The sequence below is a fragment of the Delphinapterus leucas genome, chromosome 15, assembly GCF_059928025.1.
Source record: "Delphinapterus leucas isolate spDelLeu-1000000601 "Yukka" chromosome 15, BTC_Dleu_Yukka2, whole genome shotgun sequence".
NCBI lineage: Eukaryota > Metazoa > Chordata > Mammalia > Artiodactyla > Monodontidae > Delphinapterus > Delphinapterus leucas.
The window spans coordinates 25,140,719-25,163,998 of NC_143143.1; the positions used below are offsets into that span (position 1 = coordinate 25,140,719).

Here is a 23,280-nt window from a genome sequence, read left to right on the forward strand (position 1 = left end):
TTACATATGAGGCTTGTCTTGAGTGCCGCAATATAAGTAGATCTCCACACCTGCCCACCAAAATCTCAACAGTTTACAGAGAGGCCTTAACAGGGTTCAGACACATACACCGTCCAGATGGTATAACACCTAACTACTGCATCCTTGAAGTAGCTCCTAGTGTGAGGACAGTGGGCGGAATGTACATTCCAAGGACAGGGGAGGGAGGAGCCTCAGATTGCCTGGGTCCAGGTCACAGGTCCACAAGTGGTCACATCCTCTCGATGACCTCCTCCAACAATGCACCAACTACAGTCATCTCATATACCAGTCCCAAGTGATGGGAAACACTCTTATTTTAAGGTGAGAAAATTGAGGTCCATCGCTGGGCAGTGACTTGCCCAAGGTCACAGGGCTGAAAAGTAGTGATTTTTATTTGACACATCTTGTGCCCTGAGCCAGGATGTGAGGATACAGAAGAGGGAGAATCAAGGCAAGTACTGTCTTTGCCCCTATGGAGCTTACTGTCCAGTGGAGGAGAAAGACTAAATAAACAATCAGACTGAAAAATTAAATAATGATAATTGCAGCAAGCATTATAAAAAAAAAGCTCAGAAAACTAGAGGATCTTGCAATGGGAGAATCTACCTGGACTTGGGTGTCAGGGGTCATCAAGTGGGCTTTTAAGGAAATAACGTCTAGGCCAGAGATGGAGGGCAAGTAAGAAGCGGCAGGGAAAAAGTTTTAAGCAGAGTGACGTGCATGTGCAAAGGTCCTGAGGCCAGGTGGCTGGAGCAGTGACCGAGGAGGAGAATGGGTACATTTAAAGCTGAGGGAGGAGTTCAGGTTTCCTCCACAGTAATAGTTTTCAACTCTGGACTTCTGACTCCTAGGGAGGTTTATTTCCCCTGTCACATGTCAACCTTTGGTTAAGTCACTTAATCTCCCTGAGCCTCTGTTTTCTTTCTTTTCTGTAAAATGGATCAATTGTAATCTACTGTATAGGCTCACGTGAGAATTAAATGAGATGTTCTTTGTAGACCGAGAAGTGCCCCCCAGTGTTAGTGCAGTTAGGTAAATTGCTTTCCTTGTACCGAGGGGCCAGCAGAGGTGCAGAGAGGTGAAGTGACTTACCTAGGGTCACACAGCTACCAAGCCAGGACCCTTCAGGGGCAGACACAGGAGGAGCTTGCTCTGGTGATCCTCTTTTACAGGTTAGTTTGGAGGGGCTACTGGAGGCCGCTGGGACCTAAAGACCTCTGGTCGCTTGGGAGAGAAAACTCCTCAAAAGAACTTGTTTCCCAGCTTGAAAAGGAATGGACAAGGAACTGCAGTGCAGCCCAGCGGTGAGTGTGTGGAAGATGGGAGCTCAGCCCAAAGCTCGGTCAGCAAATCACTCGACCCCAAATACAACCATGCCCCTACTCCAGGCTCCACCACCACGGTCCCCTCCCGGTCAGCTGACCTCACTAAGCATTAGCAGGCCGGGCTCAAGATGCTTTTCCTCCCAGAGTGCTTTGCAGGTTCCAAAAGGATATTGACAGAGGGGGAACCTCTCCAGGCTCCCAGAAGGAAGCTTGGATGGTGGGATGGAGGCAGGGAACAGAAGGACTATTTTAAGACTGGGGGTGGAGAGGTAGGTATGGTCCATAACATGCAGGCAACTACTCACTTATTACTTAACCTGAGTGATTAGTTTCCTGGCCTTTAGTTTTCTTATCTATTCAAGGGGGATGCCATTAGCCCTAGCTCATAGCTTGTGGGAGATAAAAAAAAAATGATTCATAGAAAAGAACTTAGCGAATTTCTTAAAAATGGTAAAAGGTCCAGCAATATCAGTTATCCAGAGGATTTCAATCTTTTTCTAGTCCTGCCCACTCTGCCTCACTCTTGCCCTCTCTGGCATCTCTGGAAACTTCTGAGAAGTGCTCAGAGCTTGAGGAACCTGGTTTGTGAAACTTTGGTCTAGAGAAATAAGCTCTCCAATAGAATTAATTAAACCTGGGTTAAATGTAGTCCTGCCATCGAGTGGTGGATGACCTTGGACAAGTCGCTTGACCTCCCTGGAGCCAGGTATTTCAGGGCACAAACAAAGGTAGCTCTGTGGGAAGAGTTACAGGGTTCCCCTGCATACTCTATGACTTTGTGGTGGTTGTTATAGGTGGCTAAATCCCACAAACTAGAAGGAGCCAGAGAGAGACAGAGTCTGCTGGCTCACATAGCTGAGAAGGTAGGTCTGGCCTCAGGTGTGGCTGGATCCAGGACTTGAATGGTGTCCAAATTCTTTCCCTCCATCTCTCAGCTCAGCTGTTGTCTGGGCACTGGTCTCTCCATAACGCCTGTCCTGTATCATGCCAACTCAGCTACCCCTACTACCATCCACATAGAAAATCCCAAGGAAAGCCTTTTATTGGCTGGCTTGAATCCTGTGCCTCTCAGGGGCCAATCCCAGGGCTGGAGAGCAGTCCCCATAATTGGCAGTCCCTTCAGAGCCACACAGGGAGGAGCTGCTCCCCAAAGGAAGGGAGTATGTTTTCCAAAAGGGGTAAGTAATATGAGCAACTCAAAACAGCAGCTCTCACTCTCACCTCAGGCATATCTTGCTGTACTGTGAGTTTAAGTACAGCTTAAGTGAGTTTTGAGCGGCAGAATTGATTCAAAAGGACCCTGGAGGTCTTGTCCACCCTCTCCCAGCTCTCGCCTCCCCTGCCAGCCTGGGAATGATAGTCACCCAGTGTTAGAGCTATAGCACACAGAAACATTCTCCAGAAGAGTTTGAGGATCCGTGAACAAATGACAGAAAGAGAGGAGGATGGCAGATCTGGTTCAGGCATTTTCTAAGCTGACTGATTACGCACCAAGAGAACTTTGGTTTTATTTCTAAAATATTTTGCAACCTTTGGGGGAAGGGAGAGGACGTCATCTTAAGAGGTCACAGACCAATCTGTCTGCTGGCCAAGTCAGGGTCACAGGTGTGTTTGGCCAGCATGGTGTCTTGTTGTTTAAGGATTTTTCTTTGTTTTGCTTTCTAATAAGTCACCAACATTTAAAATGTTGGAGATGTCACATGAAAATCTGGAATTTTGGCCTCTCTTAAAGTAGAATGGCCACATCCCTGCATGGCAACAGGAGGGTGGATCTGGGTAGCAGCTTCCCCATTGAACAGGGCATGTGAGCTTCAGTCGCCACCACTCCCTTTTATATCCCCCAGCTTACATCTGGCCACTCACTCACACCTCCTGCCTTGGCCTGTGGTCATTTTTGGGTCCTGCACTAAATGGCTTTGGGGCCACAGACCAAAGACCAGCCACCAGTCTAGAGACCTGCCCTGATGGAAAGTGACACCAGCTAGAAAGAAAGAAGTTTTTTCCCAAGCCTGCAGGCTGAACACAGTGACTCAGAATTTTGGGGTGAGCAGCTAGAACAGAACAGAGCAAAACATCCAGCTGGAAAGAGGCTTTCCCAGTGGTCTCTTCACCCACCCCATTTTATGGATGGGAACACTGAGGCTCAGAGGGAAGGGCATTTGGACCTCAGTTTTCCTGCTCAAAGGCCAGGTTCTATCAACCAAACCAAATCATTTCCTTCCTCCCTCCCTCCCTCCTTCCCCTCCTTCCTTCCTTCCACAAATCTTTATTAATATCAAGCAGTAGGCCCTTTGCACACATCACTCCATCTGTTTTTTCCCATTCACTGGACAAGTATTTATTGAGCACCTATGCATTCAGGTGCTGAACTAGGTGCTGGGGGAAATACAAGTAAAAAGAAAATACAAGCAAAAAGTCTACCCACCTGGGTCCCACTTTGGGCGGGGCCGGAGGTGGGGGTGGCCCTGGTTGGCACTTGCCCAGTGGTCGTCCAGCCCAGTGGGTGTGCAGCACCAGCCGAGTCAGGACAAGCACCCAACATTTGGCATCGAGGCGCACGGCCCGGACGCCATGCTGGCCTTGCCTCTGACCCTGCCCGACCCCAGGCAAATTGTGGGCACCAAGGAGAGCACATTTCAGGGCTACAGAGGTGACAAGGGAGAGAGGTGAGCGCAGGGTTAGAAAAATGGCTGAATTGCAAATACCGGAAGGGGAGGCTGGGGGGCGGGGGTAGGCTTCAAGACAGGGGTAGAAGATTAACATTTGCTTATTTCTTAGCAAACCGGGTGGTAAAGACTGGTTCCTTATAGCCTCTTGTGCTAAAAATACCACTTTTCCTTTGGACTGCATACTGAGATTTGTCCCTCCCCTCCATCCTGAGGAGATGCTGAGAGTATTCTTGAGGGGGAGGGAGGGAGGGACTGGACGACCGGCTTGTGGTGGAGGGGTATTCACACTGCTGGCTGGGCCTTGGGGGTAAAAAGGCTGACTTCTGGGGTCTCAACCCACCTCTCTGAAAAATGAGACGCAGGCACACCACTGATCCTTCAGCTCGTTCAGGTGGAGTGGGGCTAGGCGGTTTGCTTTGCTGGACAACAGGAAACTCGTATCTGTTAAAACTGGGCCAAGAGACTAGTTGCACCCAGTTCTAATAAAAGCAACCAACAGGGCTTCCCTGGTGGTGCGGTGGTTGAGAGTCCGCCTGCCGATGCAGGGAACACGGGTTCGTGCCCCGGCCCGGGAAGATCCCACATGCCGCGGAGCGGCTGGGCCCGTGAGCCATGGCCACTGGGCCTGCGCGTCCGGAGCCTGTGCTCCGCGACGGGAGAGGCCACAACAGTGAGAGGCCTGCGTACCGCAAGAAAAAAAAAAAAAAAAAGTGCTGGGCTCTGAAGGTTGGGATCAAATCCCAGTTCTTACACTTCTCAGCTGTATGCCCTTGGACAAGTTTACCTTCTGAACCTCAGTTTCCTCATGTATGAAATGGGGTTACACCTGAGGGCACTCTCTAGGTTTTTTCTTATAAGGGCACTAATCCCATTCATGAGGGCTGCGCCTGCATAACCTAATCACCTCCCAAAGGTCTCACCTTCTAATACCATCACACTGGGGATTAGTTTCAACATGAATTTGGGTGGTGGGGAGGGGGTGGGGGTGGGGGAGACCCAAACATTCAGTCTATTACAAGGACCCAGAGCTGATTTCTCCTCTCCCCTAAGGCACACCAAGGCGACAGCATTTAAAAGGAAAGGAAACTGTGGTGCGGAGACCCCAGAGACGGAGACCCTTCTACAGCAACAAGGGGGCAAGAGGGGCCCACTGCTGAGGGCCATCTGGCAGGTGGGCCGCTCCACCTTCCTCCTGGGGACCCTCAGCCTCATCATCAGTGATGTCTTCAGGTTCACGGTGCCCAAGCTCCTCAGGTGGGTCCAGGCCTTGGGTGCCTCGCTGAGGCTGGTGGTCCCTTTAACGGTGTCCTTCCAGGGCCAGGGGACCTTCAGCCCTCCTTCTGCCTCTGCCTAGACCTCTGGTGCTCAGGGCACTGAGGGTGGGTGAAAAGGATACTCAGGAAGGACCAATTAAACGAGAAAGTGAGTGACCTTGGGGAGGAGGGAAAACGAGTGAATTCTAGCCTGACTGTATCAGTTTGCTTTTGCTATACAACAAAGCCCCTCAAAAGTGAAGGGCTTAAAGCCACTTCTTTAGCTCATGATCCTGTGGGTCAGCAAATTCAAGCTGGGTTCAGCTGGGCGATTCTTCTTTTCTTGGCTGGGTTCACTCATCTGTCTGCAGTCACCTGTGGGGCTGGCTGGGGACTGGCTAGTCCAAGACAGTCCCAGCTGGGACATCTTGTCTCTGCTCCGGTGGTCTCTCATCCTCAAAAGGTTGATTCCAGCCTGTTCACAGGGCCATTTGGCAGGGTTCCAAGACAAAGCAAAAGTTGCATTTTCTCATGAGGCCAAAGCTGGTTGCACAGGCAGACCAGATTCAAGAGGTGGCATATTAGTTTGTTAGGGCTGCCATAGCAAAGTACTACAAACTGGGTGACTTAAACAACAGAAATTTTTTTCTGGTGCTTATCTTTTCTACTGTTCTTTCTTTCTTTTCTTTTTCTTATTGAAGTACAGTTGATTTACAATGTTGTGTTAGTTTCAGTTGTACAGCAAAACGATTCAGTTATATTGTAAATATATTCTTTTTCAGGTTCTTTTCCCTTACAGCTTATTACAAAATATTGAGTATAGTTCCCTGTGCTATACAGTAGGTCCTTGTTGGTTATCTATTTTATAATAGTAGTGTATATATGTTAATCCCAAACTCCTAATTTATCCCCATCCCTTTTCCCTTTGGTAACCATGAGCTTCTCTTCTATGTCTCTGGGTGTATTTCTGTTTTGTATATAAGTTCATTTGTATCATTTTTTTTAGATTCCACATGTAAGTGATATCATATGATATTTGTCTTTCTCTGTCTGACTTACTTCACTTAGTATGATAATCTCTAGATCCATCCATGTTGCTGCAAATGGCACTATTTCATTCTTTTTATGGCTGAGTAATATTCCATTGTATATCTATACCACATCTTCTTTATCCATTCAGTGGACATTTAGGTTGCTTCCATGTCTTGGCTATTATTGTAAATAGAGCTGCAGTAAACACTGGGATGCACGTTTCCTTTCAAATTAGAGTTTTCTCCAGATATATGCCCAGGAGTGGGATTGCTGGATCATAGGTCAACTCTAATTTTAGTTGTTTAAGGAACCTCTGTATACTGTTCGCCGTAGTGGCTGCACCAATTTACATTCCCACCAACAGTGTAGGAGGGTTCCCTTTTCTCCACACCCTCTCCAGCATTTATTATTTGAAGACTTTCTGATGATGGCTATTCTGACCGGTGTGAGGTGATACCTCATTATAGTTTTGATTTGCATTTCTCTAATAATTAGCGATATTGAGCATCTTTTCATGTGCGTTTTGGCCATCTGTATGTCTTCTTTGAAGAAATGTCTATTTAGATCTACTGCCCATTTTTCGATTGGGTTGTTTTTTTGATATTGAGCCGTATGAGCTGTCTGTATGTTTTGGAGATTAATCCCTTCTCGGTCACATCGTTTGCAAATATCTTCTCCCATTCTGTAGGTTGTCTTTTCGTTTTGTTTATGGTTTCCTTTCCTGTGCAAAAGCTTTTAAGTTTAATTAGGTCCCATTTAAACAACAGAAGTTTTTGTCCTCACATTACTGGAGGCTAGATGTCCAAGATCAATGTTGTTTCTTCTGAGGCTTCTCTCCTTGCCCTGCAGACAGCTGTCTTCTCGCTGTGTCCTCACGTGGTCTTTCCTTTGAGCACATGCACCCCTGGTGTCTCCTTATGTGTCCAAATTTCCTCTTCTTACAGGGACACCAGTTGTATTGGATTAAGGCCCATCCTAATGGCCTCATTTTAACTAAATCCCCTCTTTAAAGGTCCTATTTTCAAATACACAGTCATACTCTGAGGTACTGGGGGTTAGGACTTTAACATATACATTTTGTGAGGACACAGTTCAGCCCATAACAGGTGGGAGTAAAAACTTCACCTGTTGATTGGAGGAGACGCAAGTCACGCTGAAAATGAGCGTGGACAGTGGGGGAAATGATTGCAACCATTTTTGTAGAAAACGAAAAAGAACCCCATACTGTCTCTGGTCCTCCAGACCTGGCCAGGCTTAGGCAGAGGCAATAGCCACGGGTGCCCTTTCTCACCAGCCTCTTCCTGGAGTTTATTGGTGACCCCAAGACCCCGGCCTGGAAGGGCTATCTCCTCGCCGTGCTGATGTTCCTCTCCGCCTGCCTGCAAACACTGTTCGAGCAGCAGCACATGTACAGACTCAAGGTGCTACAGATGAGGCTGCGAATGGCCATCACGGGCCTGGTGTACAGAAAGGTGAGCCCCAGGGGAGAGGCGTGGCCTTTCCTCTCTCTCCATCCTGTCCCAATTTACAGAAAAATGTTCCAGCCAAGAAGAGGAATGTTCCTGAACCGTTACCGTCATCAGTGCCTAAAACCACACTCATTCATCACGTTACTCATAGTTGCTCACACTACACCCTCACCTTCTCGGCTATTTCTATAAGGCCTTGCGTGATCTGACCCTGGGACCTCTTCCATCTGATTACATCACACACTTCCTTCACACTTCTTTCACTTTCCTCCAGCCCCACAGGTCTTCTTTCAGTTCCTCAAGCACGCCAAACAATCTCCCACCTCAGGGCCTTTGCACTTGCTGTTCCCACTGCCTGGGCACCCTTTCCACAACTCTTCATGTAGTGAACACTCACCCCCCTGAGGATAAAGGGCTAACCTACGGGCTGTGTGGAAACTGGATAAAGGTGGACTGTCAGCTCTTTTACCAGGTAACACTGCTTACAGTGAAAATGACCCCTGACCCACTGGTAAATTGCATCTGGGCTGGAAGTTCTGCCAATGAGCTATGATACCCGGAGGTAAGCCATAGCATTGGGCTTCTCTCTGTGCAGTGATTCTTGTCCCCTTGGGGGACCTTGGAACCGAAACCCGTGAGGCTGCTGCTCTAAGAGACGTTGGCCCCTCTGGGGTCTGGAGCATCTGAGCAAGGGCAACCCAGTCCTGTGTAAGCCCCTTTCTCTCACACCTGAGCTGTCACTTGGGAAAGAAAGGGGCAAAGGGATCAGCTCTTGGATGGCCATGTGAGTGGCTCCTGAGTTTCAGGCCACATCCCCCTGAGCACACTGGAGCTGGTGTGGCCTGTCCAGTCTTGGGAGTCCACACATGGAGCTGAGGCTGCAGGAGGATGACCCGAAGGCTTTGCTCTTGCCGTCCCCACCCTTGGGGCAGCCGCCTTCATCACCTGATGAGGCCATACCCCTCCACTCTGCCCTCTAGGCTGCTTCTGTTTTAACTGTGTCTTCCTATTTTCTGTATCTGGTGCTTTGACATCTGGGGTCTTGCTGACCCTGGAGGGACTGCCCCTCTGTCCCTCCCAGGGTCAGCCAGTTCCCAGAGATGCTAAGTGACTCATCTGAAATCATCTCTTTCACATGCAAGCCAACCAATCCAGAGCTCACACCCCAACTGCCTCCTTTTTGGGCCCTAACACTCTAGGCCACTATCCCCTGCCCTAATCGCCCCAGGGCAGGGTACCAGACAATGAGGCCCAGCTCCTATGCCCAGAGCCTGGTGGCATTATTCAAACTAGCCAATCCTAAGCCTGCTTACCCTGTCTGACCTTCCCATGAAAACCACAACAAGCTCTTGCCTGTGGTCCCTCCAACCCTGCAGCATCCTGGTGCTTCCCCAAGTGGCCCCCTCATAGCGTGGGGTGCCCCCTCCTCTTGAGATCTGTGAGTATAATAAACCCTCTCGTCAAGGGCAGTCTTCTCTGATGCACTGTGGGCTTGCCATGCCTGAATAATGATAAAACCTATATTTTAAAACACTTCTTCATGGCACTCATCATAATTACTATTAAAGGATGAACTATGTAAATCTTTATTTAATTTTGTTCCCCAGCTCAAACTCCACTCCAAAGAGAGCAAGTGCCCCGCCTCTGTTGATCACAGTACTCACCTCAGAGTGAGGCCCTACAGAGTGCTCAGTAAAGATTTGAAGATTTTTTTTTCAGAATTTCTACACTCAATCATTTCCAGCTCACCACTTCACCCCCTCACTTCTTCCCTGACACACTCAGCAGAGAGAGGATTGCAAGTAGCACGTAGCATTCAACAGGCTGGAACGGGTCCACTGTGACCCCAGAGTTAGGGCAAATTTGGGGCTGCCAGAAAACCAGCTTGGTGTCTGAGTGGCACACTGAATGCCTGCAGGGGTCAGTCTAACACCCTGTCTAGCCCATGTCGTGCCTCTGTCATCCTGGATTCCAATCCTGGCCCAGCCACTTAGGAGCCCTCTGGCTTTGGGCAAATCGGTCAATTTCTTTGTGCCTCAGTTTCCTTAGCTGTGAAATGGGGCTAATAATTCTGCATCTCACTGATTCTAGTCTCACCTTTTTTTCTCTTTTCAACTTCTGAAATCAAGATGTTTTAATTTAGTTGGCATTGATTTTTTTCCCATAGTGATACAAAAATAGAGAGTACTTTATCCACAGTGTTTTGGATTGAATGAAATACGGCAGTACCTGCTCCATACTGTTGTCTGATGTGCCCCATCACGGAAAATGGTGAAACTGTTAGTTTATTTAGCACAGTGCCTAGGATACAGTGCTCAGCAGATAACCACCATTATCAGCATGAATCCAAGGTTTTTATGTAGTATGTTATTAATTGTTATTAGTCCAGTGCTTTAGGGGTTTCAGGGTATTTTCATTTTTGTCTTCTCCCCGGAGTCTCACAATGGAAAGTTAGCTGAGGAGATTTTATTAGCCCACTTTACAGATGAGTGAACTGAGGCTCAGATGGTAAAGAAATCTGCCTCAGCCAGCAGGGGCAGCACAGCTTAGACCCCGGCCTGCTGGGTGGCTGTTCTCTTGCTCAGTCCAAGCCGTGGGCCTCCCTCCCTCCTGGGCCCTTCCTCCCTCCGTGAGTCTCCCTGCCTCCATGGGCCTCCCTAACTGCCCCTCACCCACTCCTTCCCTCCTTCCTGACTCAGGTCTCCATCTTCTGCCCCTCCCAGGTCCTGGCTTTGTCCAGCAGCTCCAGAAAGGCCAGCGCAGTGGGGGACGTGGTCAACCTGGTGTCTGTGGACGTACGGCGGCTGACGGAGAGCATCACCTACCTCAACGGGCTGTGGCTGCCGCTCATCTGGATCATCGTCTGCTTTCTCTACCTCTGGCAGGTGTGCTGGGGCAGAGGGAGCTGGGATTTGAGTTGAATCCTCCCCCCCCTCCTCTCCTCCTTCTTAACCCTATCCTCACCTGCACCCTGCGGGCTGACGTAATGGGCAAAGTCTTAGACGAGGATGACCTTCACTTCACCTTGGGCAGGATGCTCACCTCTCGGGGCCTCAGTTTCCTCGTCTATAAGATGATGATGGTGATGACATTGGCACTTTTTGGGTGTGATATCGGGGTACCAAGTGGGCAGATTAAGCATGTTTTGAAGTTACCAGTAATGGTAGGGCACCATCACCACCACTACTACCAACAACAAAAAAAATGGAAAGAAAATTTAGGGGAAAGAATTTACTACTTGGTTTTCAAAGAGCATAAAGTAGCCAACCAGGCAAAAAAAAAAAAAAAAATCAGAACTTTTTCTAACTTTCTTACGTCTGTTTTGTGGTGCAGGATTTTCTTTTTTCTTTTTAATTAAAATCACAGACTTTGTAGTGGGACTGCCTGGGTTCGAATCCTGCTTTCACCACTTGCTAGTTGTAAAACCTCCCGGTACATAACTTCGCCTCTTGGTGCCTCATTTCCTCATCGGCAAAGTGAGGATTATAATTAACCAAAGTGCCCCAGCCCTTGAGTTGCTGAGGAATTAAATGAGCTAATACCTGTGAAGCACTTAGATAGCATCTGGGACACAGCTATACCCTATAGGTGTTTAATTGTCTTGTTGGTTATGCATGGGGGTGGGGCAGTTCATTTGAAGATCTTCTTCAGCTCTGCTCCATGTGGGCTGGTTCCAGGCTCACAGACTTTTCTGTAAAGGAGAAGATTGTAGATATTTTAGACGTTAGGGGCCATAGGGTCTCTCTCAAAACTATTTAACTCTGCCCTTCTAGTGCGCAAGCAGCCACAGACAATACTAATCAAACAGGCCTGGTGGTGTTCCAATAAAATTACTTATGGACACTGAAGTTTGAATTTCATGTAATTTACACATATCATGAAATCATCCTCATTTGATTTACTTCAATCACTTTAAAATGTAAGAACGATTAACAATCTTTGTACGGCTTGAGGTCGGCATATAAACAGGAGAGATCTGGCCCATGTGCTGTGTTTCACAGGCCCCTGGGTGGGTGTATCGACAGCATATTGATTGTGAGTGAGTTTGGAATGCTCCAGAATATCAGCTGTGTGTTATCATCATTATTGTACCTCTGCTACTGCTCCAGTGCCCCCACCATAAGGGCTTGGGGCCTGGACACTTTTTGACTTGCTACCTTGCAGTCTAGGACCTAGCATACAGAGGGTGCTCAGCAAGTGCATAAATGTTAGCTGTTATTATTAGAGAGAAAGGGAGGAAGGACACTGGGGAAAATGCAGGGCAGTTAAGCAGGCCGACGGGTGACTCAAATGAAACTGCCGACAACACACCCATCACTTTCCCTGACTCTTGGCAGGTGGTCCTAACATCAGAAGGTAACCATGAGGCCCTGGTAAAGGGGGAGGGGTAGGAATTGGGGTTGCTACAGTTAGCATTTGTAGCATTTTTGCCAGAGAGAGTTTATTTAACCTTCTGTTCACATTCCTTTGAATATTCTCCCAGCCCTGGCTGTAGGCAGGTGTTTGCCTTCTGGGCATCTCTCCATTTGGCCATTGGGAGGCGCAATTGCTGCATAAATGAAACACTGGCTTGCTATGGCGTCAAGATTAGAAAGTAAACATTCTTAGGGGCTGGGAGGGGAAAATGAGGCCCACAGACTGAAGAGGGGGGGTGGGGCTTGTCTAGAGAATGGACCCAAATGACCTCAGGAGGAATCTCACATCATAGCCACTTAAAAATCATTTACCCTACTCGCCACCTCCACATTTTCCAGATAGAGAAACAAACGAGGGAGGGAAGATAACTGTCCCAAGTCACAAAGCTGGGGGGTAGGGCTGCCAGACAAAATACAGGACGTCCAGTTAAAGATGAATTTCAGATAAACAGAAGAATTTCTTATTATAAATATATCCCAAACATGACATGGGATATACTTATACTAAAAACTTATTTGCTGTTTATCTGAAATTCAAATTTCACTGGGCAGGCAGTTAAATATATTTATTTGCTAAATCTGGCAACCCTTGTCAGGGGATAATCATTGATTGTATGACACCAGCATCCACTACAGGCCGTGGGAACAGCTCCATTTCCATTTAATGTGAGAAACTACAGCTTAGGGAGGGTCAGTAACTTGCCCAAGGCCACACCAGTATGTGTAAAGTCAGGATTTGAACCCAGATCCCGATTCCAGCGTCTGTCTTCACCATTCTAGCCAGGCACCGCCCTTGCCCTGCCCATCTAGGTGCATGACTCGTCTTGACTATGACCCCGTCCCCACTCCATTGTGTGAGGTGCATCATTTCCCCCTCTCTCCCCTCCCTAATGAAGATGGACTCCATCTTCCACAGGTATTTCCTTCTAAGGAGCCCATGAGGCCTGGTCTCTAAGACCTGGTGGCTGCACTCATTGGACTCTCTGACACCTCCCTGCCTTAGGGCCCAAGTCTGAGCCTCCCTCCACCCCTGTACTGACAGCTGGGCTTCTGGAATTGTCTCATGACATCCTGCCCTTTGTCTCCAGCTTCTAGGACCCTCTGCCCTCACCGCCATCACTGTCTTCCTGAGCCTTCTCCCTCTGAATTTCTTCATCACCAAGAAGAGGAACCACCATCAGGTTTGGCATTTGGAAGAAGGGACACTCCAGGCAGGAAGGGGGCGGGAAGCCTGCAGGTCCTGGGTCCTGCACTGGTGCAGGGCAGTGGGGAGGAGAGAGGTGTGGGGTGGGCGTGGTGGCGGCTTGCGGCGGTTGCAGAGAAGGAAAATCCCGGACTTGTCCCTGTCCCCTCTTCTCTTCTTCCCTCTGGTCCCAGGAAGAGCAAATGAGGCAGAAGGACTCTCGGGCGCGGCTCACCAGCTGCATCCTCAGGAACGTGAGGACGGTCAAGTACCACGGCTGGGAGGGAGCCTTTCTGGACAGAGTCCTGAGCATCCGGGCCCAGGAGCTGGGCGCCTTGAGGACCTCCAGCCTCCTCTTCTCTGTGTCTCTGGTGTCCTTCCAAGTGTCCACGTTTCTGGTGATGTCACTCTGGTCTCCCTGCAGAGCATGGACTGGGGGAGGGAGTGCTGGGGGCGGGGATAAGGGCTCCCCATATAGGATCACAGGGTCACCATCACACTGACTGACCAGCACCTAGTGTGATCATCATATCAACGACACCTGGAACCAAAACACCACCAACCCCTGGAACAGAACCACCCCCTAGTGACATCCAGAACTACAAATGCCACCAGGACCTAGAGCCCTCCGTGGCTGCTGATACCTGCAACTTCAGAGTCATCTTCCCAGAGAGTCTAGAGTCGCAAGTTCCACCCATGTCTAGAACCACAAAAATGCCACCAAGATGGAAAACTGTGGTGTCCCCCAAAGCCTGGAACCAAGAGTTTCTGATTCTTAGAACAGGGGTCACACGCACGCAACTCCTTTCATCAGTAGAAGAATTTGGGGGGAGATCTGGGTGGAGGGGAACCCATTCCCACATGGCAGGTGTGGCCACAAGGACCCCTTGAGATACCACAGCTGGCCTGCCTTTCCTGGCCACGTGTAGCAGCTCAATGTCACCTCCTGTGTCTCCCACCCAGGTGGCACTGGTTGTGTTTGCTGTCCATACTCTGGTAGCCGAGGAGAATGCCATGGACGCTGAGAAGGCCTTCGTGACACTCATGGTTCTCAACATTCTCAACAAGGCCCAGGCTTTCCTGCCCTTCTCCATCCACTCCGTTGTCCAGGTGAGGTGGCAGGGAGGTGAGGCCGTCTTGGAGGAGCCTTGTAGGGGTGTAGCAGGCTGTGCCGGGGCAAGGAAACGAAGCAGGGAAAGAGGAGGGCACAGGGAACAGCGGGAAGATGCCAGCAAACATCCTCAAAATAGGCAGCCTCACCTTACCAGCAATTCCACATGCAAGAATTCAGTCCGGTTCCCTTTTTATACAAAGCAATTTCAATTCATTTCTCTTCCTCTACTGTCTGCACTCACACCCTGTGATGAAAATGAGAAAATTGGTCCAGCTGAGCCATCCCTAATTAACTATCCTTTCATCACAGAAGATGGGGTTGGGGCTGGGAGTGGAGAGGGTGCCTCCAGGTGGACAGAGTTTGCAATCATTCCTGATGACGGCCAACTGGAAAAGCCACCATCCTCTTCCCGGGTCTGGTCTGCAGAATGGAAGCAAGGAGGTGGGAGGTCACCACTACCTCATTGTGCCAACCTCACGTGCATCGTTTTCCGTGACCTAGAAAGCTTTGTGTTGATGCCTTGCAAATGTGTAGGACTCAGTAGTCCGGAAGCTTTCCCACCATCTTGAGGCACCCAACGCCCGAGTTCTTTTTTTGCCCTTATGGCACAGTTGACCTAGCGCTTTCGTTTTTCCAGGCCCGGGTGTCCTTTGACCGTCTGGCTGCCTTCCTCTGCCTGGAAGAAATTGACCCTGAGGCCGTGGACTCAAGGTCCTGCAGATGTGGTGAGAGCTGAGTTCAGTAGGAAGGGGGTGGGAGGGATGAGGGAACCAGCAGGGCTCCCCCTTCCCACAGATGGAATGCCAGGCCCAGCTGAGGGGCTGCTGGCGTGTGCTGGCATGTGCAGACCAGGCCATCGGCCGTGTGACTAGGAAACAGATGCCATGTAAGGGCTCTCCCCTTGTACCTAAGAAAGCATCAAGCTGCTTACCTAGAAATCACCCACATGGTGATTAGAAGTATATCCTGTGACATTGGTGCCTGAATCCAAACTCTGGCTCCAGCACTGACCCCAACATGGGTGACCTTGGCCAGTTATTAATCTCTCTGAGCCTCAGTGTTCCCATCTGCAAAATGGACATGATGATCATCACAGCACCTCTGCATAGGATTGTTGTGAGGGTTAAATGAGTCCTTTGAAGCATCGCAGTTAGAGGAGGGCCCTGCACAAAGTCAGCATTCAGTGCATTTTAGTTAGAATTATTATTAGGAGAAAACCCCACAGAAGTCAGCAAAGAGGCCTCTAAATAACCCAAAATTGCTGTTTCTGAGGCTCCTCACAGCTCTGGGCACGTTTTCAGCTGGGCAAAGCTTTGTTCAGCCAAATCAGTGTGATGTGGGCATTCAGAGGTGGGCTCTGCATTCAAATCCCAGGTCTGCCTCGCCCAGCTGTGTGGCCCTGGGCAGTAACTCCCCCACTGCCGGCTCCATTCCCCACTGTGTCACCCCACCTCCACCAGGATCACCCTGAGGGCCACCAAAAGATAGCAGGTCCCCGGTCTCAGGAGCTGCCCAATAAATAGCTTAGGGTCCGTGATGTCGTGCCTTTATCCCCACAGGAGGGCCCCACGGACCCTGGACCAGAGACCCCTAAGGGTTATTTGAGTCATGACTTTGACACACCTGGTCACCTGCCTGCGGCCAGAGCCTCATACCGCCCCCACAGTCTCAGTCCCTGTTGTTCCCCCAAAGGTGTGTGACAGTGAGATGAACACAGACACCGACAGCTAATGTTGACCAAGTGTTTACCACGAGCCAGCACATTCAAAGTGCTTTACTTAGTGGTGACTCCCTCGCTCCTCACCCAGCAATATGGGGTGGATACCTCTATGACCCACCCATTTTACAGATGAGGAAATGGAGAAGCATCCCCACACCCCAGACCATTAAGAAAAGACAAGACCCCAGAGTAGGGTAGCCAGACTCACAAAGAAAAACATAGGACTCCCAGTTAAATTTGAATTTCGCATACCCAGAAAATAGGTTTTTTTAGTCTTAATAGCTCCCATGCAATGTGTGGCGGCATAATTATCCTAAAAAAGTACTCATTGTTTATCCCAAATTCAGATGTAACTGGACGTCCTGCATTTTGTCTGCAACCCTCCCCTAGAGACCATCCAGTCCAGGGGGTGTCAACCGCTCATTAGATGTAAGATTCTCAGGCCCCACCCCCATGGAGATTCTCATTTATTGGTTTGGGCTGAGCCATGCAGAGCTTTGTGTTTTAAAAAATCTTTCCAGGTGATTCTAAATGTGTATTCAGTGTCCAAAACCACTAAATCTGGCTCCTCCCTCATTATATAGATAAAACATCTGAGACCCAGGGACATAGGGAGACCATATGTCCCTGGTTACATCTGTGGTCCCAGTGAAATTAATAACGCTCCCTTCACTCTCCAGAGTCCCGGATCAGGTGATAAATTGTATCAGAAGCCCACTAACCTTTTCTATGAAGGACCCAATTGTACATATTTTAGGCTTTCCAAGGCCCTTTGTTCTCTGTTGTAACTGCTCACCTTTGCCTTTGTAGTGTGAAAGCAGCCATAGCACTACATAAATGAATGGGTATGGCTGTGTTCCAATAAAACTTTATAAAAATAGGCAGCAGACAGGATCTGGCCCCGGGCCATGGTTTGCTGATCCCTGAGTTGTATAACCATCCGGCAGGGAGAGAATATGACCACCACAGGGTCACACACAAGCCAGTAAGTGGAGGGACAGTTTGTTTAGTGGAATAGATTTCCTGTTGCTTGGGGGTCTCTTAGAGGAGGGGCCAGCCGGGAGCATCTCTTATAACTGGTCTTTAATGCCCTGCAGCCACTGGAGAGGATTACATCAGAATACAGGAAGGCACCTTCGCTTGGTCCCAGGAAAGCCCTCCCTGCCTGCACAGGTACAGGTGGTTTCCCTGGTAACAACCTTCCCGTTGCCGTTGATGAAGTGGGGGAGGATGGGAAAGCTGGGAAAGGGAGAGCTCCTGCCCACGGAGGGGGGAACAGGGCATCTGAGCCTCGCCCAACAGGGAGGAGATGGCTCTCTGGTCCCCAGGCTGGTCACGATGATGCCAAGGGAGGCCTGGCCAAGAACAGCCCCAAGGCCTGGCCCAGTCAGCTGTGGGCGCTTCTGTGCCTTCTGTGTCAGACTGGTCATTGTCACCTCCAGCCCCCAACTATTTGGCTGGGTCTCTGTGGCAGAAAACCCCAGCCAACCCCAAAACTCCCTGTGAAAGGAAAGAAAACACCCGGGGCCGTATTTGTGTTTCTTGTCATTTGCTCATTTTATTGTATTTATTGAGCACTTGCTATGTGCCAGGCCTTGTTCTAGGGACTGGGAATAGAGTGAAGAAAACAGATAAGAACCCTGTGCTCTTGGGGCTGATGTTCTGATCGGGGGTGGGGGGGTGCACAAATGAGAAATCAGGGTTGGGAGGCAGAGCACGATGTCAAAGGAGGGGTGTGTGCGGTGAGGGAAGGCTTGGCATTTAAACAGAGGTCAAATGAGGGGAAGGAATGAGCCTTGCATGTGTCTGGGAGAGGAGCTTTCTAAGCAGTGGGAACAGCAAGTGCAAAGGTCCTGAGGCAGGAGTATGCCTGGACCCAGGATAGTTCTTTGTCATGGGGGCTGTCCTGTGTACTGTAACATGATTAGCAGAACCCCCAGTATCTACCCACTAGATTCCAGCAGCAGCCACACCAGGTATAACAACTGAAAGTGTCTCTAGACATTGCTATGTGACACCTGCAGGGCACAATCCCCCCAGGTGTGTTTGGGAAGCAGGAAGTCAGCATGGCTGCAGCAATGGGATGCTGGGTGTCCTTCATGATTGTTAGGACCTCAGCTTTTACCCTGAGTGAAACAGGAACCGCCGGGGGCTTCAGCGGGGGAGTGTCATGAGCTGGCTTGGGTTTGAACAGGTCCCTTGGGCCCCTGCATGGAGGACAGACTGCATGACACAGAAAGGGGCGGGGAGGGAGGGCAGAAGCAGGAAGAGTGGTGAGGAGCTTGTGGCAATGACCTGGGCAAGAGGAGATGCTGGTTAAACCTCCTGCCCAATAAACCCTGTGTGAGTGCGGGTACATGTGTACACACGGGTGTACATGTGTGCGTGCAGATGTGTGTATGCACGGGCGTGTGTGAGAGCATGTTTGTGTGTGTGCATGGATTGTGTATATGTTGTGTGCATATGTCTGTGTGTACACACATATGGTGTGCATATGTGCACTTGTGTGAGGGTGTGTTATCTGTGTGTGTGCAGTCTGTGTATGTAGTATATGTGTGCACAGACACATGTGCCCTATGTGTGCGTGCACGTGTCATCTGTGTACATGCATGCATGCATGTGTGGTGTGGTGAGTGTGCACATACACATGTGCATGCATGTGTGTGGGCACATGTACGATCCCATGCAGAATGGCTGCTCGCATAGCCAGACAGGGATCGGGAGAGGGAAGGATTAGCGGCCCCCCCCCGCCCCAGGTGTGTTATCAGCAGCCAAGGCTGGCTCTGTCTGGGCTTCACTAATCCTGCGCAGGCTCAGGCTGAATCCTACCCAGGGACACGTCACCCCTTCTGTGTTGCCAGGATCAACCTCACGGTGCCCCAGGGCTGCCTGCTGGCTGTCGTCGGTCCAGTGGGGGCAGGAAAGTCCTCCCTGCTCTCCGCCCTCCTTGGGGAGCTGTCAAAGGTGGAGGGGTCCGTGAGCATCAAGGTGAGGCTGCACCCCTGCCTGTCTGCTGGAATGTCCCCGTCTCTGCTCCTCCGTTCCCCGTCTCACAGCTAAGCTCCCTGCCGCCTTCCACCACCACCAAGAGCCTAGCTCCCACCGTTCCTCCTCCGTCCCCATCAGCCTCCTTGTGTTTTAGGGTCCGGTGGCTTACGTGCCGCAGGAGGCCTGGGTCCAGAATATGTCCGTGGTAGACAACGTGTGCTTCGGGCAGGAGCTGGACCTGCCGTGGCTGGAGAAGGTCCTAGAGGCCTGTGCCCTGTGGCCAGACGTGGGCAGCTTCCCTGCAGGAGTCCACACCCAAACTGGGGAGCAGGTGAGGGTCTCAGGGCCTTCTTGGGCCAGGGAGGCATGGCGGCTGAGGGTCATGTGCCACACTGACCTGTGGGTGGTGTGGTGGGAGGGTCACTGGGGTGGGGGCAGGGAGGTAGGGGAGAAAAGGGGCCCAGCTCAGAGCCAAGCACATAGCAGGTGCTCAATAAATAGTTATTAATGAGTGAATGGTTGAAAATAGAGACCGAGGAGAGGCTGGGAGACATGGCAGGGCTTGGTGGTGAGGGGCTCTCCAACAACTGGGAATGAGGTGATCCAGGCTCCTGCCTTGCCTCTCTGGGTGACACTGGTCAAACTGCTTCCCCTCTCTGGACCTCACCAAAGGGTCTGGGCAGAGATGTCCAATAAACAGGATGTATGCATCCGGAGCTGTGGGTTGGGCAGGGATTGGCAACTTATGACCCACAGGTCGAATCTGGCCCACCGTCTGGGTTTGTAAATAAAGTTTTATTGGGACCCAGCCATGCACATTCATTTACCTGTGGTCCATGGCTGCTCTTGCACGATAAGGGCAGAGATGAGCAGTTGTGACAGAGACCAGGGCAGTGGGGGTGGGGTGGTGTGCCCACAAAGCTTTAAGTAGTTACTTTCTGGTCCTTTACAGAAAACACTTGCTGACCCCCAGATTAGGGAACTGAGAGTGGAATAGTGGAAGTTTAAGTCAAGTAAATGGGTGAGGTTTCCTCTAGGGAAGAGGAGAGGGCCCTGGAGGAGCCAGAAAGATCAGCTGAGAAGGAACATCTAGGGAGGAGGATGAGGCATCATGCAGCCAAGGGAAAGGGGTTTCAGAAGGAGGGGGGTGCCTGCTGCCGACTACGTCTGTCCAGCTGTGTCACATCCTAAACCAAATGTGATTTCCTGTTACCTCCTCCCCCGAAGCTCGCCCCATCCTGGGTGATGGAAGCTCCATCATTTCAGAGCTCAGATCCAAAACCTTAGTGTCCTCCTCGATTCCTCTCTTTTTCTTACACCCACATCTAATTCATCAGCAAATCCTGTTGGATCCACCTTTGAGGCAGATCCAGAATGTTCCAGTCCCCACATCAGCTCTCCCCACATTGCTGCAGGAGCCCCTGGCTGCCCTCCTTGTTTCTGTCCTCACCCCTAACAGGCTAATCCCAGTGCAGCAGCCAAAAGGATTCTTTTCAGATCTGTCAGTTCATGTCCTTTGTCTGCTCAGAACCCTCCAGGTCTCCCCATCCCCTCAGAGTCATAGCCACAGTGCTGACCATCACTGACAAGGCGCACCCCCACGATCTGACCCCAGTTATCTCCGACTTCATCTCCCATCATGCTCCCTCTTTCCTGCTTCTCTCCAGCCACATGGATCTCCACGATGTTCCTGGAACACCCAAAGTATGCTCCTATCTCAGGGCCTTTGCACCTGCTGTTCCCTCTGCTTGTAAAGCTGTTTCTCAGGAGTTCACATGGTTCATCCCGTCAAGTCTCTTAGTGGAGAGTAGCTTTCCCTGACCACCTTACGCAGCACAGCAACCCTGCTCACGCCAGTACACCCTACACCCTTCCCCTGCTCTATTATTCTTCATGGTGTATAACACCATCTGATAGGTGATAACATTTTATGTGTTTGTTTATTGATTATCTCTGTCCCACCCCACCCTCATTAGAGTGAAGGATCCATGAAAGCAGGGATGAGGTTTTGTTCATTGCTGTGTCCCCAGAGCCTAGAACACTGCTGGGTACATAATAGCCATGCAGTAAATATGAGTGGAATGAATGAATAAGTGAAAGAACAAAAGGAAGGAAGAGAGGAAGGGAGGAAGGGAATGGAAGAAAAAAAAGAAAAGAAAAGAAGGAAGGAAGAAAATAAGGACTGAAAAGCTACCACTGGATTAGGCAACAGGGGAGTGACCAATGTCCTTGAGGAAGGCTGCATCAGTGGAGAAATGGGAACAGAAGCCAGACTCAAGTGGAGGGAGCAGTGGGTGCAGGAAGCTTGTCTGGAAAGGGGAGAAGCCAGGCAGGGTGGAAGCTGGGGGGGATGTTGGCTTGAGAGCAAGTGTTTCAAGCTGGAGGTGGCCCTAGAGGACAGGCACCATGAGCCATAGCTCACTTTGATGAGCAGACCTGGCCCCTGTCACACCAGCTTCACCCAGCAGGCGTAGACTCAGGTCCCTGTCTCTCTCTTATGGCCACAGGGCATGAATCTCTCTGGGGGCCAGAAGCAGCGGCTGAGCCTGGCCCGGGCTGTGTACAGGAAGGCTGCTGTGTACCTGCTGGATGACCCCCTGGCAGCCCTGGACGCCCATGTCGGCCAGCATGTCTTCAAACAGGTCATTGGGCCTGATGGGCTGCTCCAGGGAACGGTAAGTTTGGGAAAATGTCTCAGAGAGCATAGAGCAAAGGCAGAGAAAGTCCTAACCCAAGTCTGCTTACCACCATTCTCCATGAATCCAGTGTTCCTCTTTGTAATGGTCAGCTTTTGCTGTGACAGTGCTGCATAACAAACAACCCCCAAATGTCAGTGGCTCACAGCAGCAGTCATTTCTTTTGTTGGCTGTGCTGGGTCTTCATTGCTGCACGGGCTTTCTCTAGTTGCAGTGAGCGGGGGCTACTCTTTGTTGCGGTGCACGGGCTTCTCATTGTGGTGGCTTCTCTTGTTGCGGAGCACAGGCTCTAGGTGCACAGGCTTCAGCAGTTATGGCACATGAGTCCTAGAGCACAGGCTCAGTAGTTGTGGCACATGGGCTTTGTTGCTCCATGGCATGTGGGATCTTCCCAGACCAGGGATCAAACCCGTGTCTCCTGCATTGGCAGGCATATTCTTAACCACTGCGCCACCAGGGAAGTCCGAGCAGTCATTTCTTGCTTCTGGGTCTGTGGTTAAACTACCACAGCTCTGCCTCAGGTCACTGGCCACATTCAGTTGAACTCTGTGTCTTCTGGTTTCGAGACAGGTTGGAGGAGTCCCTTTATTTCACTGTTGGGACATGCTATTTTTGAGAAAAAGGGCAGGAGCACAAGAAGGAGAGCTTTCCCCACTCTGAGCCCCAGGACACTCCCGGCCCATTCCCCCAGCTCTGGAACAATGGTCAAGCACACGAGTGTAAATTCCATCCCTTCCTGCCCAGACACGGATTCTCGTCACCCATGCGCTCCACGTCCTGCCCCAGGCTGATTGGATCGTGGTGCTGGAAGATGGGGCCATTGCAGAGATGGGTTCCTTCCAGGAGCTTCTGCACAGGAAGGGGACCCTGGCGGGCCTTCTGGATGGAGCCAGACAGCCAGGAGATGGAGGAGAAGGAGGTACTGGCTGGGCTACTCTGTGCCTGGCTTCTGTCACCGTTGGGGAGAAGGTTCCACGGATCCCACTGGCTAGTGGAGCACTCTGGCCACACCCTCCCTGCAGGCCCAGGCCTGGAGGCAGACGCCTCTCCCACAAGGCCACCCAGCCCCCAGTAAGAGCCCGTGGCACCTTCTGTGAGCCAGGGGCTGTGCTAAGTGCTTCTATAAACATGCATTGTCTCATGTGGTCTCCACAACACCCCTGGGGGACCCCTGCAATTATGGCTGCCACTTCTCAGACGAGCAACTCAGGCCAAAGAGAGTTAAATAATTTGCCCAAGGTCACATTAGAATTTGGGTGTGTTCAACTCCAGGGTCTGTGCTTGAAACTGCTACAGAGACTGAGCAAAGAGGTCATTTGGTGCCTTGAGGCCAGAGGCCCCCAACATGCCAGCTAGGGCTTCTACTAATCCAGAGAACACAGTGCCCACTGGAAA

The 23,280-nt window shown here is 50.5% G+C and overlaps 1 protein-coding gene across 1 annotated transcript in view; it reads left to right on the top strand.

The window, feature by feature from the left end:
* Positions 1-23,280, top strand: part of ABCC6 (ATP binding cassette subfamily C member 6) — a 58,503-nt gene that overhangs the window by 9,308 nt on the left and 25,915 nt on the right. The window contains exons 8-20 of the mRNA XM_089895398.1: positions 1,194-1,325; positions 5,066-5,269; positions 7,595-7,772; positions 10,493-10,654; positions 13,273-13,365; positions 13,562-13,765; positions 14,331-14,477; positions 15,119-15,206; positions 17,299-17,374; positions 19,063-19,189; positions 19,344-19,520; positions 21,697-21,864; positions 22,630-22,804. Coding sequence (XP_089751524.1) covers positions 1,194-1,325; positions 5,066-5,269; positions 7,595-7,772; positions 10,493-10,654; positions 13,273-13,365; positions 13,562-13,765; positions 14,331-14,477; positions 15,119-15,206; positions 17,299-17,374; positions 19,063-19,189; positions 19,344-19,520; positions 21,697-21,864; positions 22,630-22,804 — 1,931 coding nt within the window. The remainder of the gene's footprint in view (positions 1-1,193; positions 1,326-5,065; positions 5,270-7,594; positions 7,773-10,492; positions 10,655-13,272; positions 13,366-13,561; positions 13,766-14,330; positions 14,478-15,118; positions 15,207-17,298; positions 17,375-19,062; positions 19,190-19,343; positions 19,521-21,696; positions 21,865-22,629; positions 22,805-23,280) is intronic.